Source organism: Parasteatoda tepidariorum, chromosome 9 (assembly GCF_982258835.1).
Source record: "Parasteatoda tepidariorum strain Cologne lab strain chromosome 9, Ptep-v5.0, whole genome shotgun sequence".
Lineage (NCBI taxonomy): Eukaryota > Metazoa > Arthropoda > Arachnida > Araneae > Theridiidae > Parasteatoda > Parasteatoda tepidariorum.
Genome location: NC_141763.1, coordinates 100,654,640 through 100,674,987, shown reverse-complemented (window position 1 = coordinate 100,674,987; position 20,348 = coordinate 100,654,640). Strand labels below are relative to the sequence as shown.

Below are 20,348 nucleotides of genomic sequence, written 5' to 3'. Positions count from 1 at the left end.
GTACTAGAGCTCAATCTTCTAATCTCAATTGTGATAATTAATTAGTGCAGACGATATTTTAAATTATGAAATCAGATGCAAAAACGTACGTTCTCTGACTAAGCAAACTTTATTTATTTATTTATTGCTTTTTTTTTCAAGATTTGAATTTTCGACCTCAAAATAAGGAAGGTAGTCGCAATCTGGAAAATATGGTTTCAGTCTCAATAGTTTAAGCAAATGGGCGGTAAAACGCTTAGATCTCTTTGGAAATTTAATTTTTTTTTTTTTTTTACCTTATATCCGGAACAAGTGAAGCGGATAAAAGATTTTTTACACGCACTTATAAAACATGTTTATCTAAAGAAAATTTCATGTAAAAAGTTCTTCTTCTAATTATTTTTTTTTCATTATTTATTGTTTTTTTTATTATTTAATTTATTAATGGTCCAAAAATTTATTTATAAAGTATACAGATTCTTAAAACAATTTAATCTACGGAATTTTGAATGATTAATTCCAAAACTTAAAAACAATCGGTTGAATAGTTCATCAGAAATAAAAAACTGCGTCCGAAATTCCAAATCCTCCGGAGAAAAAAATTTGCTTATTCAGAAGAAAATGTCTGATTTTACAACTTAAAGCATCGTTTGCACTAACTAATTAACGAATCTCGCGCTAGACCCGCGACCTATTATTTAGATAGTATCTCCGAACATGAAAATCCAATGATTAGATCAGCAGTTATTTGTTGTGTTTTGCTTTCTGAGCATTTGTTACCAAATATTAAGTTTATTAGAAGCGTCTTTTATATATTTTCTTGGACTTTTCATATTTTCACAATCCATCAAAACATTCTGCTCCTCATTTTTAATAAATTGACGATATGAAATCCACATATCGAATAAAATAAGAATGAACAGTTCGGAAGACGGACTCCTCATCTTTCACATGAAGATGAAATATGTTAAATTTTCAGACTAAAAATTAAAGATTTTGCATCGAAATCAGCTTAAAATAAAAATTATTTTCATTGGTTGTCACTTCTGCCCCCACCCCCTTTAATATGCAATTGCAACCGCAAGGAGGCAGGGAAGTGCACTTACTTTGAGATTCGAATAAAAATTATACTTTGTTTTTTGATGTTCATAATTTTTTATTTGAACTAATTATAATATTTCTTTTGTAATCGTGATGCGTCAATGCGATATTGAACTTATACATAGCTAAAAAATAGTTCAAAAGTTCGACTTATAAGCTTTATTCTATTATGAACTAACGTGTTTACTTCAGTACCTGGCTGAAAAAAATAAATAAAGCAAACATTATTTTAATGCATTTGATGAAAAATAATAAAATACTGGAATTTTTTTTATATCTTGTACCATTTTTAATTTTAAAAAAATTTCAAATAAAGCATAATTTGTTAACGTTTTTTTTTTTAAATTTATATTTTATATTGTATGCCAAAGGTTTTGAGCATTAAAAAAATTATTGAAACTGTTTTGTGAAAAATTCTAATACTCAAACGTAAAAATAATTCTTAGAATTTCAAAAAATATATTTAGCACAATATTTTACATATTTTTGAGAATAATATTCCGAGTTACATTTGCTTATTTATATGTTATTTTATTTTAAGAGATTAATTTATATTCTAATATTAATATTAATATTTCTAAAGAATAAGTTTTTTAAAAAAAAATAACCTAGTTAGGCTTAATAATAATCTACGATAATACTAAGCCTAACTAGGTTTATTCAAAACACAATTTTGTTTATGAGATTTTACAACTTCTGCCCCCTATAAAATATGTAAACTTTTTCCTCTGTTTATCTATTAAAAAAATTATTGCTCCATATGTAAGATGTGTTACTAAAGTGTTTTTCGTAATAATGAAGCCTGTGTTGATTAATTTAATTTTACTACCAATTTTTTTTAAAAGAAGTCCTTCATAAATCATGTTCACTTAAATCTTTCTGAAGAATCATCTTATCATTGATAACAGTTTGAAAAGCATTTTTAATTTTGATTTTATTTTTAAACAGGCAGTGTTTTACTTTATTACATCAAAAGAAATAATAAGTTGTATCTCAAATGCCCTATTCTTCGGCTTTCAGACGATTATTAATTACTTATTTTTATTTACATTTTATTACATTTACCAATTGATTTTTTTCTCTATTTTATCGTGAAAGCGAAACGAATTTTAAACAGGTTTCGCCACTGCGTTGATTCTTTATTCACCTGTTTTAACCTAGTATTTGTTTGCATTTGTCTTTTGATAAGGAAAATAAAATCTTTGATAATAAGCGTTGGTGGTATAACGGTTAGCATAGCTGCCTTCCAAGCAGTTGACCCGGGTTCGACTCCCGGCCAACGCAGTTGTTTCATTTTTTCCCCCCACGTAAACATAGTAATTTTTATTAAAAAGTAATTAGCTATTCATTTACTATTCTTTATACAGTCTTTATTTTTTCCAGACTGATTCCTTCTGCTTAGACTACTGTGTTGGGATTTACTCTTGTTAAAAGTTTTTGGGTTGACATAATAAGCCACATTTTCATATTATTCAGGAAAAGGTTTATAAATTAGCATTTCGTGTAAAAAAAAAAAAATTAAAAAAAACATGATTTTTATATGAGAAATAAGATGTTTTTGATTTTTGTGCGGATATCCAGTTAAAATTTAGGCAACTTGTTAAATACATATCATAAAAACTTTACCTAGAAACAATTTTATAAGAAAAAATATGGTTTATCACTATATTGCACCCCTTGCTCTTCAATCGCAATATCATATAAAACATAATTGCTTGTCAACACAGTTTCAAATTACTCTGGTGTTAAGATAAACATTGGTTTGCTAATTATACGTTACGAGTTTTTAAATGCAACAAAAATCTAATATACATTTTCCAATATAATTTTATTCTGTCTTTTGCTCCCTTGATTGATTGATGTCATAAATTGATTTGATATATTAGCAATACTTGAAGCAACTTCCCAATGAGAAAAGGTCTTGATAAGTTGTAACAGTTTTCAGTAAAAAAATGTCTTCTTTTTCCGTACGAAGTTTATCTATACATCTATACATAATAATAAACGCGGCTGTGTGTGTGTCTATCTGTCTGTAATCACAATATATCGCCCCAGAAGCCTCGCCAAGGCACGAAACTCGGCCCATAATTGTGTTTTGACATAATGAAGAAGTATTTTTTTTCTTTTTCAAAAATTTTGATTAGTTATTTAGTTATCCGTCATTTTGTAAGCCTATGCTTTTCGTCTGCTTTTTCGTCTTCAAAGAGCCATATTCAAAAAACTATTAAAAAATGCATATACTTTTCCCCACTCTTATAAATGTATGCTAATGCGAACCTCACAATTGAAATATTAATTTTCGACAACTTAAACCAATAATATACGAAGGAATTAATAATTTAATTGTAAAGTTCGCATTAGTTTACATTTATTAAAGTGGAGAAAAGTTTAACTTCTGTATTAAAAATGTGGCAACATATTCGATACGTAAATAGAACGCTTCGCTTTGATATATTTGTCGCTGTTCATAATTGTTATAATAAGTTTTTCTTCTTCTTTCCACGCTCTATTTTTTTTTCTTAAGCGAAGACGATAATTTTTATAGCGATATTGTAGTACTTTGTACAACTAAAAATACTTTTCACAACACTTTAAAAATATTTACTTTATTTTCTTTATATATACAGAGAACAGTCGGCAAAGAATTCGATTAGGTTGAAAAACATTTCGCTAAAAAGGAACGAATTCCAAAAGAAAAAATAAACAACTTAAAGAATAAAAATGCTGATGCCAGCCAATTTTTTGAAAGTTAACTTAGAAAAAACAAACCAAACGATGTTAAATAACAAACCAAACGATGTTAACAAAATGACGTAGAAAGCGCAACTAGATCAAAATTATACAAGCACAACTAGATCAAATTATAATACCTAAGTGCTTGACGTAACAGATATAGAAATAGAATTTGATACCATAAAAAATTATATAGAAATAGAAATTGATACCATAAAAAATTTATTCGTTTTCGTGTTCTTTTCATGTATTTAGCATTTTAGTTTTTTTTTTCTTAAGCGTTGTAGCTATATAATTTCAAACATCCTCAAGAGCTATAACACATCTGCAGCAGAACTGGATATGAAGACAAAATTGCTGGACAGGAACACTTTAATTGTCCACTAATCTTCAGATTTCCGGCTATGTTTTAAAAAATTTTATTTGTGAAAACCTTTAGCTTGGCGGACAGCTGGGCGCCTTTGGCGGCTAGTATATAATATATATACATATAAGTTCAAAATGTAGCTGAATAGCAAAAATTTTAAAAATACTAATTTATTCAGCACACGTTTTTTCAAGTACATGAGCAAGGTTCAAATTATTATTAAAAATATAAGATTATATTTAAAGTTTAAAAAAAAATCGCTTTTCAGAAAAGACTAGGTTTTTAATTTCTGCTAATCATGATAAGAAAAGATGATTGTTATTCTGATAGGTTGTGTATGGCGGCGATGTTGCGTAAAGAAACATATTTCTATATCATGGCACTTCAAACATTTCTGAAATGTTTACAAGACCTTTCAGAAACATAAATAAAACGTTTCAATTAGGATCGCAGCCAGAGCCGGATTATACCTTTCGTAGGCCCTAGGCATAGCCGTTTTTGAGCCCTCCCCTCCTTCCCCCACACCTCCCCTCTTTTCAAAATATATGCTAAAATTTTCTTGCATATTTTTTTTAACATTTTTATTAATATGGATTTTAATTTACGAATTTGTTTATTGAACTTGATCTGCAATACCGACATACTGCCGATATTGCAGTTGATATCGATAATACCATTATGATTAGTTCGATCGATAACTATGTAAACACTTCACGTCAACAATACAACAACAAACCAGCAAAGAAAACAGTGAAATTGATAGTGAGATTAATTACAAGAAATATTTATACAGTAGAGAACCAATTATCTGGGATGCTTGGGACCATCGCTATCCCGGATGTCTGAATTTCCCAGTTTTCTGGAGCGACCAAAAAGTGTCATTAATCGATGTTTTATCGAACCCGAATTACAAGGAAATTACACAAAAATTTGTCAGAATCTGAGATTAAACTAAAAGCGCAAAATTTGGAGAAAATTTACTCATCCGATTTAGACAAAAACTTTGTAAATGAATTTTTACTATTTTCAAATTTATATGAACATAAATCTGCACAAGTATTGTTGAAGGCTCAAATTAAAGATAAACTTGTGAATACTTTTCCTAACGTTCACATTGCATTTAGAATATATTTGTCGATTCTTGGATCAAATGCAGAAGAAGAAAGATCTTTCTCCAGATTAAAATTGATAAAAAATTATTTGCGTTCAACAATGAATCAAGATCGTTTGGCATCGCTCGCACTTATGTCTATTGAATACGACACTTTGCGTAGTTTGGAATTCGACAGCATAATACAAGATTTCGTTGAATCCAAAAATCGCAAAAAAGTAATATATTAGATCATAAGATTCTGCAAAATAATTTATTACCGAAAAATATTATATTTTTATTTGTATCTTCATAATTTTGTGCAAAATACACTTGTTGTTTTTAAAGCTAAATTATTTTTGTCAACAAATTTTTTTCTCCCAAGTTTTTCGTAGGCCCCTGAACTTCGTAGGCCCTAGGCACGTGCCTAGTGTGCCTATAGGTTAATCCGGCCCTGGTCGCAGCGAATTGGATACTTTGACATTTCAGAGAGTCAATAACCAGCTTTTCAGATACTTTTAGAACGGTCTAGAACAAATAATAGTGTACAAAAGTGACACATTAAATACTTTTTCGAATATCATTTGTGCTGTGTATATTGTGCACATACTTAAAAAAAGAAACAGTTTACAATTTCATTATAGATTTTGTTTAATTCTACATTGATGATTTTTTGTTCCAACAGATGCAATGCATGCTACAATGCTCCATCTGCACAGCAAAGGATTGCGTGTACCCATTCCATTGAAGAATCTTAGTGGTAATACTTGGAGCTTAGAGAAAGTACCACTTCTAAATGAAGGTAAGCCATATGATAATCAATTACTTGTAATTAGTAAACATAATTACTGATTTTATTTTTAATAACCAGGACTCACGCCAAACATTCGCCACCTCGAAAAATGCGATGAAATCGTAAATTTGGCGAATGATTTTTTCTACCGAATCGAAAAATATGTATTTCCCTCAATCCTGAAATAAAAGCCGTTAAAGAGAATTTTATGAGCCAACCCTGTATTTTTTATTCGATTTCAGTTTTAGTTCCGTTAGATACGTCGCATAACCAATTAGAATTAAGTTCAGATAATGTAAGTTTTTCTTTTTTTAATTCTAATGCCCTCCTGTGTTAACATTTCTTCAATTCAGGCATTTACAGAACAGATTTGTTGGCCACTCTTTCAGGGGCACCCTATGAGGTGGGCCAACGTTGCTCCCGCTGTAAGGACAGATAGCACAGAGAATGAAAGAACATCCATGCCTTGCCCGGGATTCGAACCCGGTACCTTTCCGATGCGAGGCCAATTCCCTGATCCCTAAGCCTGTCGGCCCAGATAATGTAAGTGATAAGAAGCATTATAAGTAAGTGTGAGACAAGCTACCGTAAAGCACGCGATATCACGTGACAAATTCTTTCCTGCAGTTGTCTCGATAAAACAGATTATGTGTCATCATCCAAATATTTTTGCAGATATGTTTTCTCGTGATAATGTTGCCTTAAGTTTTTTCTTGTTACTGCTCTAATCTAAGAAGTAAGCAAAAATTAACCGCAACCTATTCCTTTTCCTCAGATATATTTTTCACCCTCTCTCCTTTTTCTCATCCCCAATTGCAAAATGACTCTTGATCTGAATCTGCATTTAAAAAAATAAAAAAAAATTTCAATTTATAGTTAATTTGTATTTTGATTTGAAGTTTCTTACATGGAAAAATCAATCATAAAAATTATTTAAGATTTGCCTTTGGCCAATATTTTTGATATTTGGCTAATAATTTAAAGTTCTTAACGCGAGCTCTGATAACGAATGTAATAGCCATGGCGGAACAGAGAATAGAGAGTTCGCCTCCCAATGTGGTGAACCGGGTTCGAATTCCAGCGATGGCTGATCGATACGAATTCCGCACACTGCTCGCGCCGACCACAGCGCTGACTTAAAATATCCTCAATGGTAGACGGATTAAGGGTTAGAGTCCCCTTGCCGTTAGACTAACCGTGAGAGGTTTTCGTGTTTATCTTCTCCATCTAACGCAAATGCGGGTTAGTTCCATCAAAAAAATCCTTCACGAAGGCAAATTTCTCTCTATACTTGATCCAGGAGTTTCCTTGTCCTCTGGATTGGGCTCAAAATGACAAGGCTAAGGATTTGAACATTAGTAGTCGTAAACCCAAAATTGGGTCGACTGTTCAACGACGGTTATGAAATAAAAAATAAAAAAATTTAAAAAAAACGCTTGCAATTAGCAGTTATACATTAAGTGTTGCAATTGTAAACACATTATTACGACTAATGTTAAACAACGTTTACAAGTCATAATAATCAACGAATACAAGTATTTATAAATACAATGGTAATTTTGAATAAAAGATATCTTGATTAAAGAGTAATCCTTAACCAACTACATCACAAATGTTAGTAGTGGATGGGCTTTAATTGCTAGATGATGAAGCACATTTTTGTCTCTTTCAAGATTTACAATGAGATATTTAAAATAACTGAGGAGTGAGGGGCATGTTGTGCCATAATTGGTCACTCAGAGAATAATTTCTAAAAAAGTGAGGCAATGAGAACTAATTACTATTACATCTTTTTTAGGTACTGAATCATTTACAGTAGTTTAAGCGTGGTGGATAATAGGGTGCAACACAGCATCACATTAAGGTTATTACAGCGCATTTCTAAGATGATTCATCATATTTTAAAATTTTCAATAATGCATAGTTTGAATTTTGATATTTTACAGTTTTGCAACACAGTGAAATTTTTAAAAAGGATGTGATACAAATTGGCAGTCATAAATGTTATAAATTATGTAGCATTAGACACTACGACTATAACTTAATTATTTTTTTAAAATTTAAATATTTTAAAAAAAAATATTGTTTCAATTTAAACATATAATTTGAATAAACCGATTTGTTTTATCCTAAATTTTTTGCGATCTTGGCGATATTTATCAACCCTTCCATTTGGAAAACAATTTGATTTTTTTAAGATTAAAAACTTATTAGGGCGGGATAAAAAAACGTAGTGCTGTGGTATTTGATTAAAAACTTTTTGTTGGTGTATAGAACTATAAATTATTCCTCCAAATCTTCAACAAAAAAAAGAATTTGTTTCATTAAAAGCAACAAGATTTTCTTCTAATTTTGTCTTCAATTTATTTTCTTCAGTTTCAATAAAATGTTACTTCAAGGCGTTCTCTCTTTTCTTTCAGATGAAAATGAAAAAAGTGAAAAGTGCTGTGGAATACACGTCTTAACTTTTCTGCCAGGAGTCCCCCTCTCAACTATCAACTGCTCTAATGATATCTTATACCAATGGGGAATATTAATGGGCAAATACCATAACGCGACTCAAGTATGTTACGCAAATCTATCTGTATTAAAATATCGTAAAAAACTATTTCTGTTTTGTGCCCGAAATGAACGAAGCATTTTGTTTCGATGAGCAAAAACTATAAAAATGACAAACTTGAAATGACAAAGATGTGTAACAAAAACGATAATTTTATACAGAAACTATGTCATATGTCACCGGCTATTATTTTGTAATTGAATAAAGTAAAATATTTCAAATATACTCTTATAAATTCTATTTGTATTCAATGAAATCAAAGTGTTGACACAATGAGCAAAGCTTTTGCAATATTCTATGCCATCCTGTATTTTGTAAATTTAAACAGATAATGCAAGAGATGAGTTAATGTGTCATCGGTCAACATTGTGTTAACATTCGATAATTAGTTCGAAGAATTGTCAACTGTTAATCTTGTTTCACAAAAATACTATGCGCGCTGCTCTACAGACCCCAGAAATGCAGAAAGGTAGAGTTAAAATATGAGAAATTTATTTGTGAACTTAAAACTAGTTTTTTTTTTTTAAGATTTGATTTTTATTTATTTATTTTTCAAAATTCTCAATCTGAGAGTTGTTGCAATATAAATGCTTCATTACCGAATTTTTTCTACTTTTTTTGCATTAAATATGAACTATTTTTCCATTGCTTGACATTTTTGCATCTTATATAAAATTATAATAATCTTTGTTTTAAAAAAAATAAATAAAACATCGACAGTTAAGAAATAAACTTATGACGAATCGGAAGCATTCACAAGGGTTCATAAGCGAATCAAGCAGGGGCGGAGCAAAAATTATAAGTATTTATGTTTTTTGGAGGGTAAATATAATGGGTCGACGCTTGTGTAAACCTCCATAACCTTTTTCTAAATCAAATAACTAAATTTCAATCACTATATTGTAAAGAACAATTCAGTGAGGATGTTCTACATCGGGACATCGTTAAAATGGAAGGGACACTGTAATGGGGATCGTACTAAAGAGAGTACACTGTATATTCTCATTTTTAATTAATTATTTATTGTTATTTTTTTAATTTCTCAATAAGTTTCTATTATATCACGACTAACAAGCCTATTCTCTGAGAGAGAAAAAAACACGTTAAAAAAATTAAAAGGTCAATGATAAGTTACAACGCGTTATAGACGCACGAGTCGAGACAGCCTAGTAGGTAGGACGCTGGGCTCGGGTTCGTGAGTTTGAATCCCAAAAGCTGAAGAATCCTTCTGTTATAAATGGTGATTGGTGCACTTTAAATCTGTCGGGATCACAAAGTCCTCCAAGTTCCCATTTACAAATCAACACCTCTGTGAGTACTGAATTGGAGACCGATCGTTCTCTGGTTCATGAATGGGTTCTCTCTGTAAAACGGGCTGTGATGTGTGTGGCTAAAGTCGTATTCTTGGCTATAGATGACGACCCTGAAAAACAAGAAACACACCCTCTGCCTTAAAAATCGCTTGGAATCCCATAGCAGGCTTGCTAGTATTGGTAAGTGGCATTCGCAAGAACAACTTGATGGACCTAAAATTTTTAACGCGTTTTGTTTTGTTCAGATGCAACGTTTCGTTGTTTAATTGGCTGCTTAAAGGAATAAGCACGATGCTTTACTGCGTTTAACAATACAAATAATAATAAAATGTTATTTCAGGATTTTGCGTGTTCTGGATTGCGGGACAAATATGTGTTTTGGAATTTAGAAAACATTCCTAAAATCAAGGATTACGTGCATGTCCTTCCTGCAGACAAGAAAAAGATTGTAGACAGCATCTTGGACAGATACCCTGAGGAAATAGAGAAAAACGCTCCCCATTTTCCAAGAGGTAAACTTTAAGCCAGTATATTCTTTTTTATTTTATCTTTATGAAACCTCGCTGCTATTTTCATTTATAAAACGGACAGTTTTTAAATTTCATTGCGAGCAACTTGCAGGGTAAGGTAGGTACTTTATTAACGTCGCACTAGAGCTGCACAATGAGCTATTGCCGACGGTCTGGGAAAAATCCCTGAGATGATCCGAAGACATGCCATCACAATGTTGTGAGGTCACTTGCTCATTTTAGACATAGATCTGAAGAGGAAGGAAATTTTCTCCAGATTCCTGTACCCATGGTACTGCTCATTGACCGACCACAGGACTTTCGATTCCACAGATTTTACAAGCATACTCGTATGATAAATTGAGTGATTAATTTCGTAATTCTTATTTTATTTTATAATCGTCGTTGAATAGCTGACCATCTTTTGGGTTTACGACTACTAATGTTCAATTCCGTAGCCTTGAAATTTTGAACCCAAACCGGAAGACAAGAGCGTAGTTTTGAGGGGAGAGTGGGGTCAATTGTAACATTTTTTACTTAACTATTTTTAACTAACAAAAAATCCAATATATTATTAGTATTAATTGACAGACGAGTAAAGTAGACTATCCTCTACTAGAAAAAAAAATAAATACCTTATTTTAAATGTTATTATATTAGTTATTAACAATTTTTGACAGTCGTGCACTTGTTACAATTGTCCCCAATTACGGGGTCAATTGTAACAGTTCATAAATTCAACTAAAACATAGTTAATTATACATATTATCATAGTTGTGATATATTTTTTTATTGATCAAAATAGTAGTTATATTTTAGGAGTAAAAATAATAATGAGCAGATACTTAAAGGGTTAAACTTTTGACTTTTAGGGGTTAAAAATTTTAATTTATGCTGTGAAAGGTGACAAATAAAATAATGCACACGCAGCATAATATAAATGATATAGGAAACTATTGGTGGTTCTTAAGGAGTTAAATAATGGTTTGTAAACATAAGATTATTTATTTTCAGCTGTTACAATCGTCCCTTTACTTATTGTTACAAATGTCCCCAAGACGCCATTTCAGCTTCATTTGTTAAAAAAAATGCTAGTTAATTAACTAAACTAATTTTTTTTATTGAAATGTTAATTAAGGTGTCCACTTACATATTCGGTTAATAACTGTTATTTTATTTGTTCAAACAAAATTACTTTGTTACAATATGATATTCTAATACCAAAAAAAGTACTTACGTAGCGTGAAAATATCTTTTGTGATGTAACTCTTTCAAAAGTACATAAAAATGGTTGCCAGCAGGGGTGTACATGTAGATTTATTAAATACACCTTGTGCGCCACCTAGAAACCAAATCTGGAAACCGACACTCGAAATTTTTGCTCTGTTACAATCGTAACCTGTTACAATTGACCCCACTCTCCCCTACTCAAGAACCAAGTATTGGGAGAAATTTGAATATGGGGAGGACTTTTTGATGGAACTAACCCGCATTTGCGTTATAGGGTGAAGAAAATCACGAAAACCTCCCATGTTTAGCCTGCTGGCCTCTAACCTATGATCCGTTTATCACTGAGGATATTTTACGTCAGCACTGTGGTAGGTTCGAGCCGGGTGCGGAATTCATATTGACTAGACATGGCTGGGATTTGAACCCGGGTCATCTAATTGGAAACTCTATCACCTGAGGCTTTGTAATTTAAAATTCAACCTCTTTGTTTGTCTAGGTGACTTTCTCTTTCTTAGGTGACCACTTGCAGTCAACGAAAATGGTATCAGTGACCCGTAAGGGTCGAAAGCCGTTATTAACTAGCCAATATTCAGAACGGAATACAGCTTCACCCACAACTTATTTAAGTAATGTAATGTGCAACGATATCCGAATTTCTGTTTCTAGGACCTGTGGTGGCTCAGGGCACTCGTCTCCCACCGAGGATACCTAGATTTGAATCACGGCGACCTGGTTCGCACAGACCAAAACGCGGACGTAAAGTATCCTCAGTGGTAGAAGGATCATGGGTTAGAGTACCCATTTAATCAGGCTAACAGAGTGAGAAGTTTTCGTGGTTTTCCTCTTCATGTAAATGCGGGTTATTTTTTTTTTCCAAATTTCCCCCAATAGTTAATCCAGGAGTTCCCTTACCTTCTGGAGTGGGTTCAAAATTATAAGGCTACGGCGTTGAACATTAGTAGTCATAAACTTAGAATTGGCTCTGCTGTTCAATGAGGGTTATAAAATAAAACTCGCTTATATGAATCGATCCACTAATTTGGTGATTGTTTCATTGCAATTACTTTATTTTTCTGAAAACGAAAATTAAGTAACATTGTGGTTTGGTAACAATATTTAAAAACGTTTTTCTTCGTATATTTTTCATTCACTGGATTGATAGTAAAGACACGGTTTTCAGTGCAATACCGAAGCAACACTGGTTTCGGTCAGTAAGCGGGTGATCGACCACTTTGATCAGCCTGCGTAGGGACCGAGAGAGTGCGGTATCGATCCTAGTTAAAAGTGTTCTACGATGATGTGCTCAATTTCAAGTGAAGGTCGTCGGGCTACCAAAGCAGGGGAGCCATCCTCTCTTCAGAGGATCGAAATTACGGAGGTATGTCTTCGGATCATCGTCAGGGATGATTCCCAGACCGTCGCCAATAGCCTATTGTGCCTTTCCTACCTTAAAAGTGATTGATGATCGACTCAATCAACAATTGTGTCTTTTGCAGTAACTGTTTAGATAGTATTTAGACTAATGACATTATGTTCATTTAAGCAAGCAGAAATCAGTCATGATCTTATTTTCATGTTATACAGGATGTGGACAAAATAATGGAAACACTTCCATGTCAATACATTTTTTCATAGTTCTCCTGAAATACTAAGAGAATTATTTTATAACTTGCGAAGTGCTTAGATTATGTCATTTTTCATACAATGTTTAAAGCTTTTAGATGTCTAAGGGACCGACAATAAATTACAAATGGAAAATAATGTTTTTGAACACCCTGTGCCAAAAATTGTAACAATTGATATGTAACTTGTGACAATTATTTTGATTATTATATGCGATAATCACACAAAATTTCGTAAGCCTAGGTTAAACAATACAGACATTTTTATAAAAAATTAAAAAAACTAATTTTTTTCTATAAATTTAATAAAATTCAGGAAAATTTTTAGAACAACTTGAAATTAATTACGAAATTTTTGCTTTAATGTTTGAAAAAAATTCATTTTAAACTGCTCAAGATATGAGTAATTAAAGCAGTTCTTTTGCACTGCGCGTGCACTGGAATAATTTTTAAAAAAAATTCTACATCTTGTAGTGTATTTGGCAACGAATTAAAAAAAATCCGATTTGAAGATCTAAAAAATTTTAAAAGTTTCAAGCTATCTTTTAAATAGTCTTCGTACTTAAAGAATGCTCAAAAGGATAACGGGTTTTCCGCATCTTTGATGTTGCACTACTACGCAAGATTTATTAAAAATGAAACCGACTTTGTTGCGGATCATCCCCCATAAAAGTATCTTCATTTTGATTGTTTTTTTTTCCTCACTAAATTACATTTTGGTGAAGGAACATTTATTGTAAGGTATTATCATGATTTTCCTCTCCATGTAACGAAAACGCTGGTTAGTTCCATCAAAAAGTCTTCTGCGAAGGCAAATTTCTCCCAATACTCGATCCAGGAGTTCCCTTGGATAAGGTTCAATTGACTACGAAATTGAACATGGATAGCCGTAAACTAAAAATTCAGTGGGTCTGTTCAACGACGGTTATAAAACAAAAGTAAAATAACAATAAATGTGTTTTCACAAAGAGGTGAAATCACCCACTTTTGGACAGAATAAAAAAATAAAATAATAATGTTTAAGTTAAATGAGAAGAAAGTAAAACTTTCTGAAAATCTGATAAGTTATAATCGAGATCAATCGTTGTGATCAAAAGCATCAAACCTGGTTTCATGGAACTGAAGGCGAATATTCAAAACGACCCCATCTAGCAATCAAACTGGTTTTTTGATTGACACTAGACAAATTATATATTCTTACAGGTATAATCCATGGAGATTTCAATGAGAACAATGTCTTAATTCAAAAGCAACATTCAGAATGTGGCAGCACCCTTTTGAGTGTGGATGGAGTTCTGGATTTCGAAGACATTCATGAGGGAACCTACGTTTGGGATGTTGGCGTTATGATGATGTACGCAATGATAGTGTACACTGAAGAGAATGTCCTATGTGCTCCAGGACACGTCCTTGCTGGATACCTTACCGAAAGAAAATTTAATAGCCTAGAGCTCAATTCATTGAAGGTAAGTTTATTTATATTACAGTTTTTTCCCCAAGCGTTTTTAGAAGGGTGGTCCGCTCTGCCTGCCCTTATATGCGCCCTCTCTGTCCTTTTTGTAAAAATAAGCCGACCCTCTCTTAAAAACACTGCTTTTTTCTTCCTATTCTATTTTTAATAAAATTAATTCACCGTTTAAATAATAATGAGACACAGGTGAAATGATCTGTGTTTATAGATTTAATTCTGATTACTATTACAAATATTAACTTTGTAAGGATTATTCCTATATCGATAAATTTTTAATAAGTATCTCTTTTTTCGGGAGGGATATTAAAACATCTTAATGGTTTTAATTTTTAAAATTATTTTTTAAATGAGTAACTTTTTTTTTTTTTTTTTTTTTTAAAAAAAAGCATTTTATAATGTTTATTTTCTCATAATTTTCAGTTTAAATTATATAAAATTCTTTCAAGTTGTTTATTAATTAATATTTTTTTTTACTTTTAAAAAGTTTAATCCCAGAGATTATGTATTAGCATGCCTTCTATTGATTTTTATAAACTACAAATTTGTCTCTTATTCTGATAATGAGAGCAAATCATCTTTTGAAATATACTCATAAAATAGTACAAGAGGGTAATTTAAAAATTTTTGAAGATCAAGTTCAGTTACTACATAATATTACACATTTTGATAAATTTTTATGGGGTTGAATGAGTGCCCTATCAAAACATATACGTATAGTGCCCTTCTTTGAGAAGCAGCGCCCTTTTTTATTCCTAGGGGGAACTCTGGTGTGGGCGCTGAATAATGCCACCGATTTTATAGTGAAGATTAAATATGTTTCAGACAAACTTGGCTAAGTTGGACATTTTTGGGTTGTTTTTTTTTTTTTAAACAATTTTGTTTACAATTTTGGGTTTTTTAAAAATAAAAAATAATAATTTATAAATACGATTTACTACAAAAGTAAGATAACAATTTTTTAGCTTTTTCCACGCATGCGCAGTATAATGTAGCAGTATCCCTCATATCTTTGGGCAGTTTTAAATATATTTTTCTCAAACTTTAAAGCATAATTTTGCAGTCAATTTTAAATAGCTCCAAAAATTTATTTAATTTTATTGAATATCTTTAAAGTTATACAAAAAAACGTAAGATAAAAAATTAGTTTTTATAAAAATGTCTAAAGTGTCGTAAATATTTAAACTAAGATAGATTTACGAAATTTTATGCAATTGTCGCATATAATAACCAAAATAATTCTTTCAAATTTATTGTTCTTTATTTTGGTATAGGGAGTTCAAAAACTATATTTTCCATTTGTAATTTTTCATCGGACCCTCAAACCTTTAAACTTCATTGATAAGTTTGAGCTAAACATAAGCTTTTAAATTTATAAAATAATTATCTAAGTATTTCGTAAGAAAGATCAAAAACTCTGTTGGTAAAGAAGTGTTTCCATTATTTCGTCCAACCCCAGTAATTAATCTTTATTTTGATGGCTCTCAACAACAGCATGTTTTGATTAATTTTATAACCTAAAGTCACAACAGCAAATAATAATATTTAAAAGATTAGAATTACTTTAGCTGTTGTGTTCCTGTATGCCATTTTGTGCATTGCAGTGTTGATTAATAGCATTGATTATTTCCTATTTTTAATCAGTACAAAGAGCGGATATTCAGCCATGTCTTAAAATATAAATGCCAATACAGGGCTCCCACTCTTTTAACAAAGCTAAAATTAAGCACTTTTAAGGACCTTTTTTGTAAAAATTAAGGACTTCAAAAATAGAATGATTGTTTATCATTGAATATACATATAACCAATAAACCAGGATTTTGATGATAAACCTAGGTGGGCTGGGATTTTTCAAACCCTGTTTATTACAGATCAGTTTAATTTTTTGTACAATCATGAATTTTAAAAAATGTTACTGCTCACTATAAATTTGCAGTTACTTATTACATATTGAAAAATTGTACAAATTTATTTGTCTTCAAGATTTTAGGAAATAGTTTTCGTTAAGGAAAAATATTTTCTGATAGTTCATTTCTTAGCATTTTACTTCTTTCCTATCAGCAGATGCGTTAACAGTATGACTGAATTTCTTAAATTCTGTCAATTTTGAAGTGTGGGTCTTCTACTTAGGTACCTTAAAACTGCCCCCCCCCACACACAGAAAAAGCACTATCTCATCCATGTGCTGTATCCCCCTTGTCCACACTATTCTTTTCCTTGAGAATGCTTCACTCTCCTCATAGAGTATCATTCTAGGCAAAAGGCAGAATATATTAATGAAGGAACCAATATATTAATGTAAGGACATGCTTTCTTTTCCTTGTTTGTAGCCCCCCCCCCACACACACACATTAATTTTGGTCTCACTAAAATGCTTTACCCTTGAGGCAAGGTCTAATTCTAAGTGATAAAAGAAAGACATTTTGAAAAAATTGATCCTATCAACTATTGTGATGCTGAAAAATTAAGGACTTTAAAAACCAAAATTAAGTACTTTTAAGGGCCCTTGTTTTCCAAAATAAAAATTGAGCAGTTTTTAAGGACAATGAGAACCCTGCAACCTGGATTTTCTTTTAAATAACGTAACTAAATATTTAAATGGAGTACGATATAAAATGCAATTTTTTGCTTTAGAAATTCTAAATATAAGCACATTTTTAGAACACAAACCTGTTATTATTTTTTTTATAACCCCGTCGATGAACAGTCGACCCAATTTTATGGGTTTACGACTATTAATGTTCAACTCCGTAGCCTTGTAATTTTGAACCCAATCCAGAAGGCAACTCCTGGATCGAGTATTAGGAAAAATTTGCCATAGTGATGGACTTTTTGATGGAGATAACCCACATTTGCGTTACATGGAGAGGAAGACCACGAGAACCTCCCACCGTTAGCCTGACTGTAAGGGAACTTTGAACCCATGATCTGTCTACCACTGAGGATATTTCACGTCAGCACTGTTGTCGGTGCAAGCCGGATGATGCGGAATTCGTATCGACTGGATTCGAACCCGGTTCACCTCATTGGAAGGCGAACGCTCTATCCCCCGAGCCATCGCGGCTCAAACTTTTATGATTTAAGATATTTATAAATAAACTGAAATACTTCCAAATTTTGATGTTGTTTAATTGAGATTATTTTTATTTTCAGATGTGTATAGAATGCAGATTTTGTCAATCTTTAGTGTATGGAGCGTACAGTTATAGTCGTGATCCACAAAATGAATATCTTTTAGAAACATCAAAGACAGGTTGGGACAAACTTAAGAGTCTAACAAGTGAAAAAAATGAAGATCTACTACAAAGATGGAAAAACATTGCCGACTCCTGGATTAAGAAATAACAATCAATGCCTTGTAGTTTTTCACAATTTTAGGATTTTATAAAAATTACAGTTTTCTAATTCTTTACTTACTTATTCCTCTCAATTTGATTCTTCATTTTAACCGGTCATTTGCACTTCTGACCAGATCACCTAATTCCTTTCATTAAGTATCAAAATTATTATTTTTAATTTTGCTATAAATTTTGTATAAAAACTTATGATCAATATTATTTACCACAAAAAAAATTTCATTAATTCAAGAAACACTCAACTAGAGTTACTACAAATCCAGGTTTTCTTTTTTTTTTCCAAAAAAACACAACCTGTTTGAATTTTTTCAAGAAAACCAACAAAAAAAAATTTTTTTTTTCTCAAAAGAAAGCCAGGGTTTTTAAATGGGTTTCTTAAGAAAAACAAATATTTTTTTAACAGAGAAAACACCACAAATTTTTCATTTGCAGATACATAAAAAGCCACTGCAAAGCTTAGGCGTATGATATATATTTTAATTTAAGAGCTTATTAAAATTAAATCAAAATTTTCTGTTTATTTATTGCAAATGTTGTTACAGAAATATATAGAAAAACTGAGAAAAAATTTGTTTTAAGCAATTCAACTCTATTTAAACTATTAAGGCTGAACATAGTTCAGCTTCTTCTTCCATTGGCATGACAGCACTTTGTGCGCCAGAGCCTTCCACCATTCTGCTCTTTTCTTTGCAATTGTTCCCCAGTTAGCAATTCTCAGGATTTTAAAATCCTCTTCCACACAGTTAAGCCATCTGATCTTAGGCCTATCTCTAACTCCAGTTCCCATTGGTTGGATAATTGAAGATCTTCAATGTTCATTCGATAGATGTGACCCACAAGCTTTATGCTACTTATTTTGAAGTATTTGTTGATATCAGCTTCCTTGAATAGCCCTATATAGCTTAGCTTAAAATTTCCTCCAAAAGTTCTCTATATTTACAGCACTGAAAACTTTTCTTAGGCTTTTTCTCTCAAAAACAGAAAGCAGGTCTGCTTGTGATTTAGTTAAAGACCATGTTTCGAATCCATAAGTTAAGACAGCTCTAATGATTGTTTTATAACCCATTATTTTTGTTCGTCTTACATAGCTCAGTTATTCGAAGTTAAGTTACTGATCTAGTTCTGATTAACCAAGGTCATTCAATGAAAAATTAGATATATTTCTTCAGTAGCCATAATGAATAAAAAGTTCACTTATATTACAACTTTATGAATATAATTGTTTTTTTACATATTAATGGAGAAAAAAAAACTAAAATTGTGGTCAAAATTATAAGTTTTTTTTCAAATGTGTTTATAAAAAATATTGTGTTCGATTCAATTCGGGCAACTTAGCCAACCCTGCAATCAGATATAACATAAGCATGATTTTTTTTATTCCAAATATGTGAGAAAATATGAATAACAATATTTTTACATATTTTAAACGAGACATTTTTTTCATGAAATAGAGTTGTTTTAAGAAATTTAAAGTTGTTTTAAGAAATAAACAAATTATTTTTGAACGGTGTCGTTTGATTATCCTTAATATTACATAGATTAAAGAGTCCTTGTCAAAAATAAAGTCAACAACCTCTATACATATTACGTGTCACAAAAACGTTATCGAATTCTAATAAATTTCGACCAAGAAAGACATGACTAAAAACCTTTTTGATTACAGGAAGATACCAAGGTAATTCCCCTTCATGTTTCAGCAGGAAATAAAAATTATTTTTATATTTTTCACCCCTTCTTCCTATACTAATGAATTTGCAAAACGCATTTTTGCTTAAATATTCATTTGTCACCCTTCATAGGTATACTTTGACTTAAATTTTGACAAGGGATCTTAAAATTATATTCCAGGCTTACCTGATACAGTAAATATACTTGAGATAAGGTTCTTGATTCATTATAAACGTAAACAGTGGTAATAAATTTACTCAAAAGTCAGTATGAACTATGCAATGCAAACTATGACTTCAATCTTTAAATCTAAGAGCTTCTTACTGGCAAAATAAGATTACAAATAATTTTTATAAATTTATATCCTATAAAATGACTGTAGTTTTTAAAATACTTTGAATACTAACAAAATTTGTGCTTGCATATAAAATGTAGATAATTCTGAATGCAGTGCGCAAATTTTTTTTTTTTTTTTTTTTTTTGTATTTAATGATAAAATTATTATTTTCCAAGATAAGATGAGGGAGACACTGTTTGCCTTCATCTTGAGCAAAAATTC

The 20,348-nt window shown here is 31.2% G+C and overlaps 1 protein-coding gene and 1 non-coding gene across 6 annotated transcripts in view; both read left to right on the top strand.

Moving 5' to 3' along the window:
- LOC107454282 (hydroxylysine kinase) overlaps window positions 1-18,170 on the top strand; it is a 29,258-nt gene extending 11,088 nt beyond the window's left edge. For all 5 annotated transcript variants that reach the window (XM_087152504.1, XM_087152500.1, XM_087152501.1 and 2 more), the window contains 5 exons: window positions 5,956-6,072; window positions 8,484-8,626; window positions 10,277-10,448; window positions 14,501-14,763; window positions 17,919-18,170. In XM_087152504.1, coding sequence (XP_087008630.1) covers window positions 5,956-6,072; window positions 8,484-8,626; window positions 10,277-10,448; window positions 14,501-14,763; window positions 17,919-18,110 — 887 coding nt within the window. In that variant the 3' untranslated portion in view covers window positions 18,111-18,170. The remainder of the gene's footprint in view (window positions 1-5,955; window positions 6,073-8,483; window positions 8,627-10,276; window positions 10,449-14,500; window positions 14,764-17,918) is intronic.
- TRNAG-UCC (transfer RNA glycine (anticodon UCC)) lies at window positions 2,293-2,364 on the top strand. Its single transcript has one exon. It is a non-coding gene; the product is annotated as a tRNA-Gly (tRNA).
- Window positions 18,171-20,348: the final 2,178 nt, after the last annotated feature.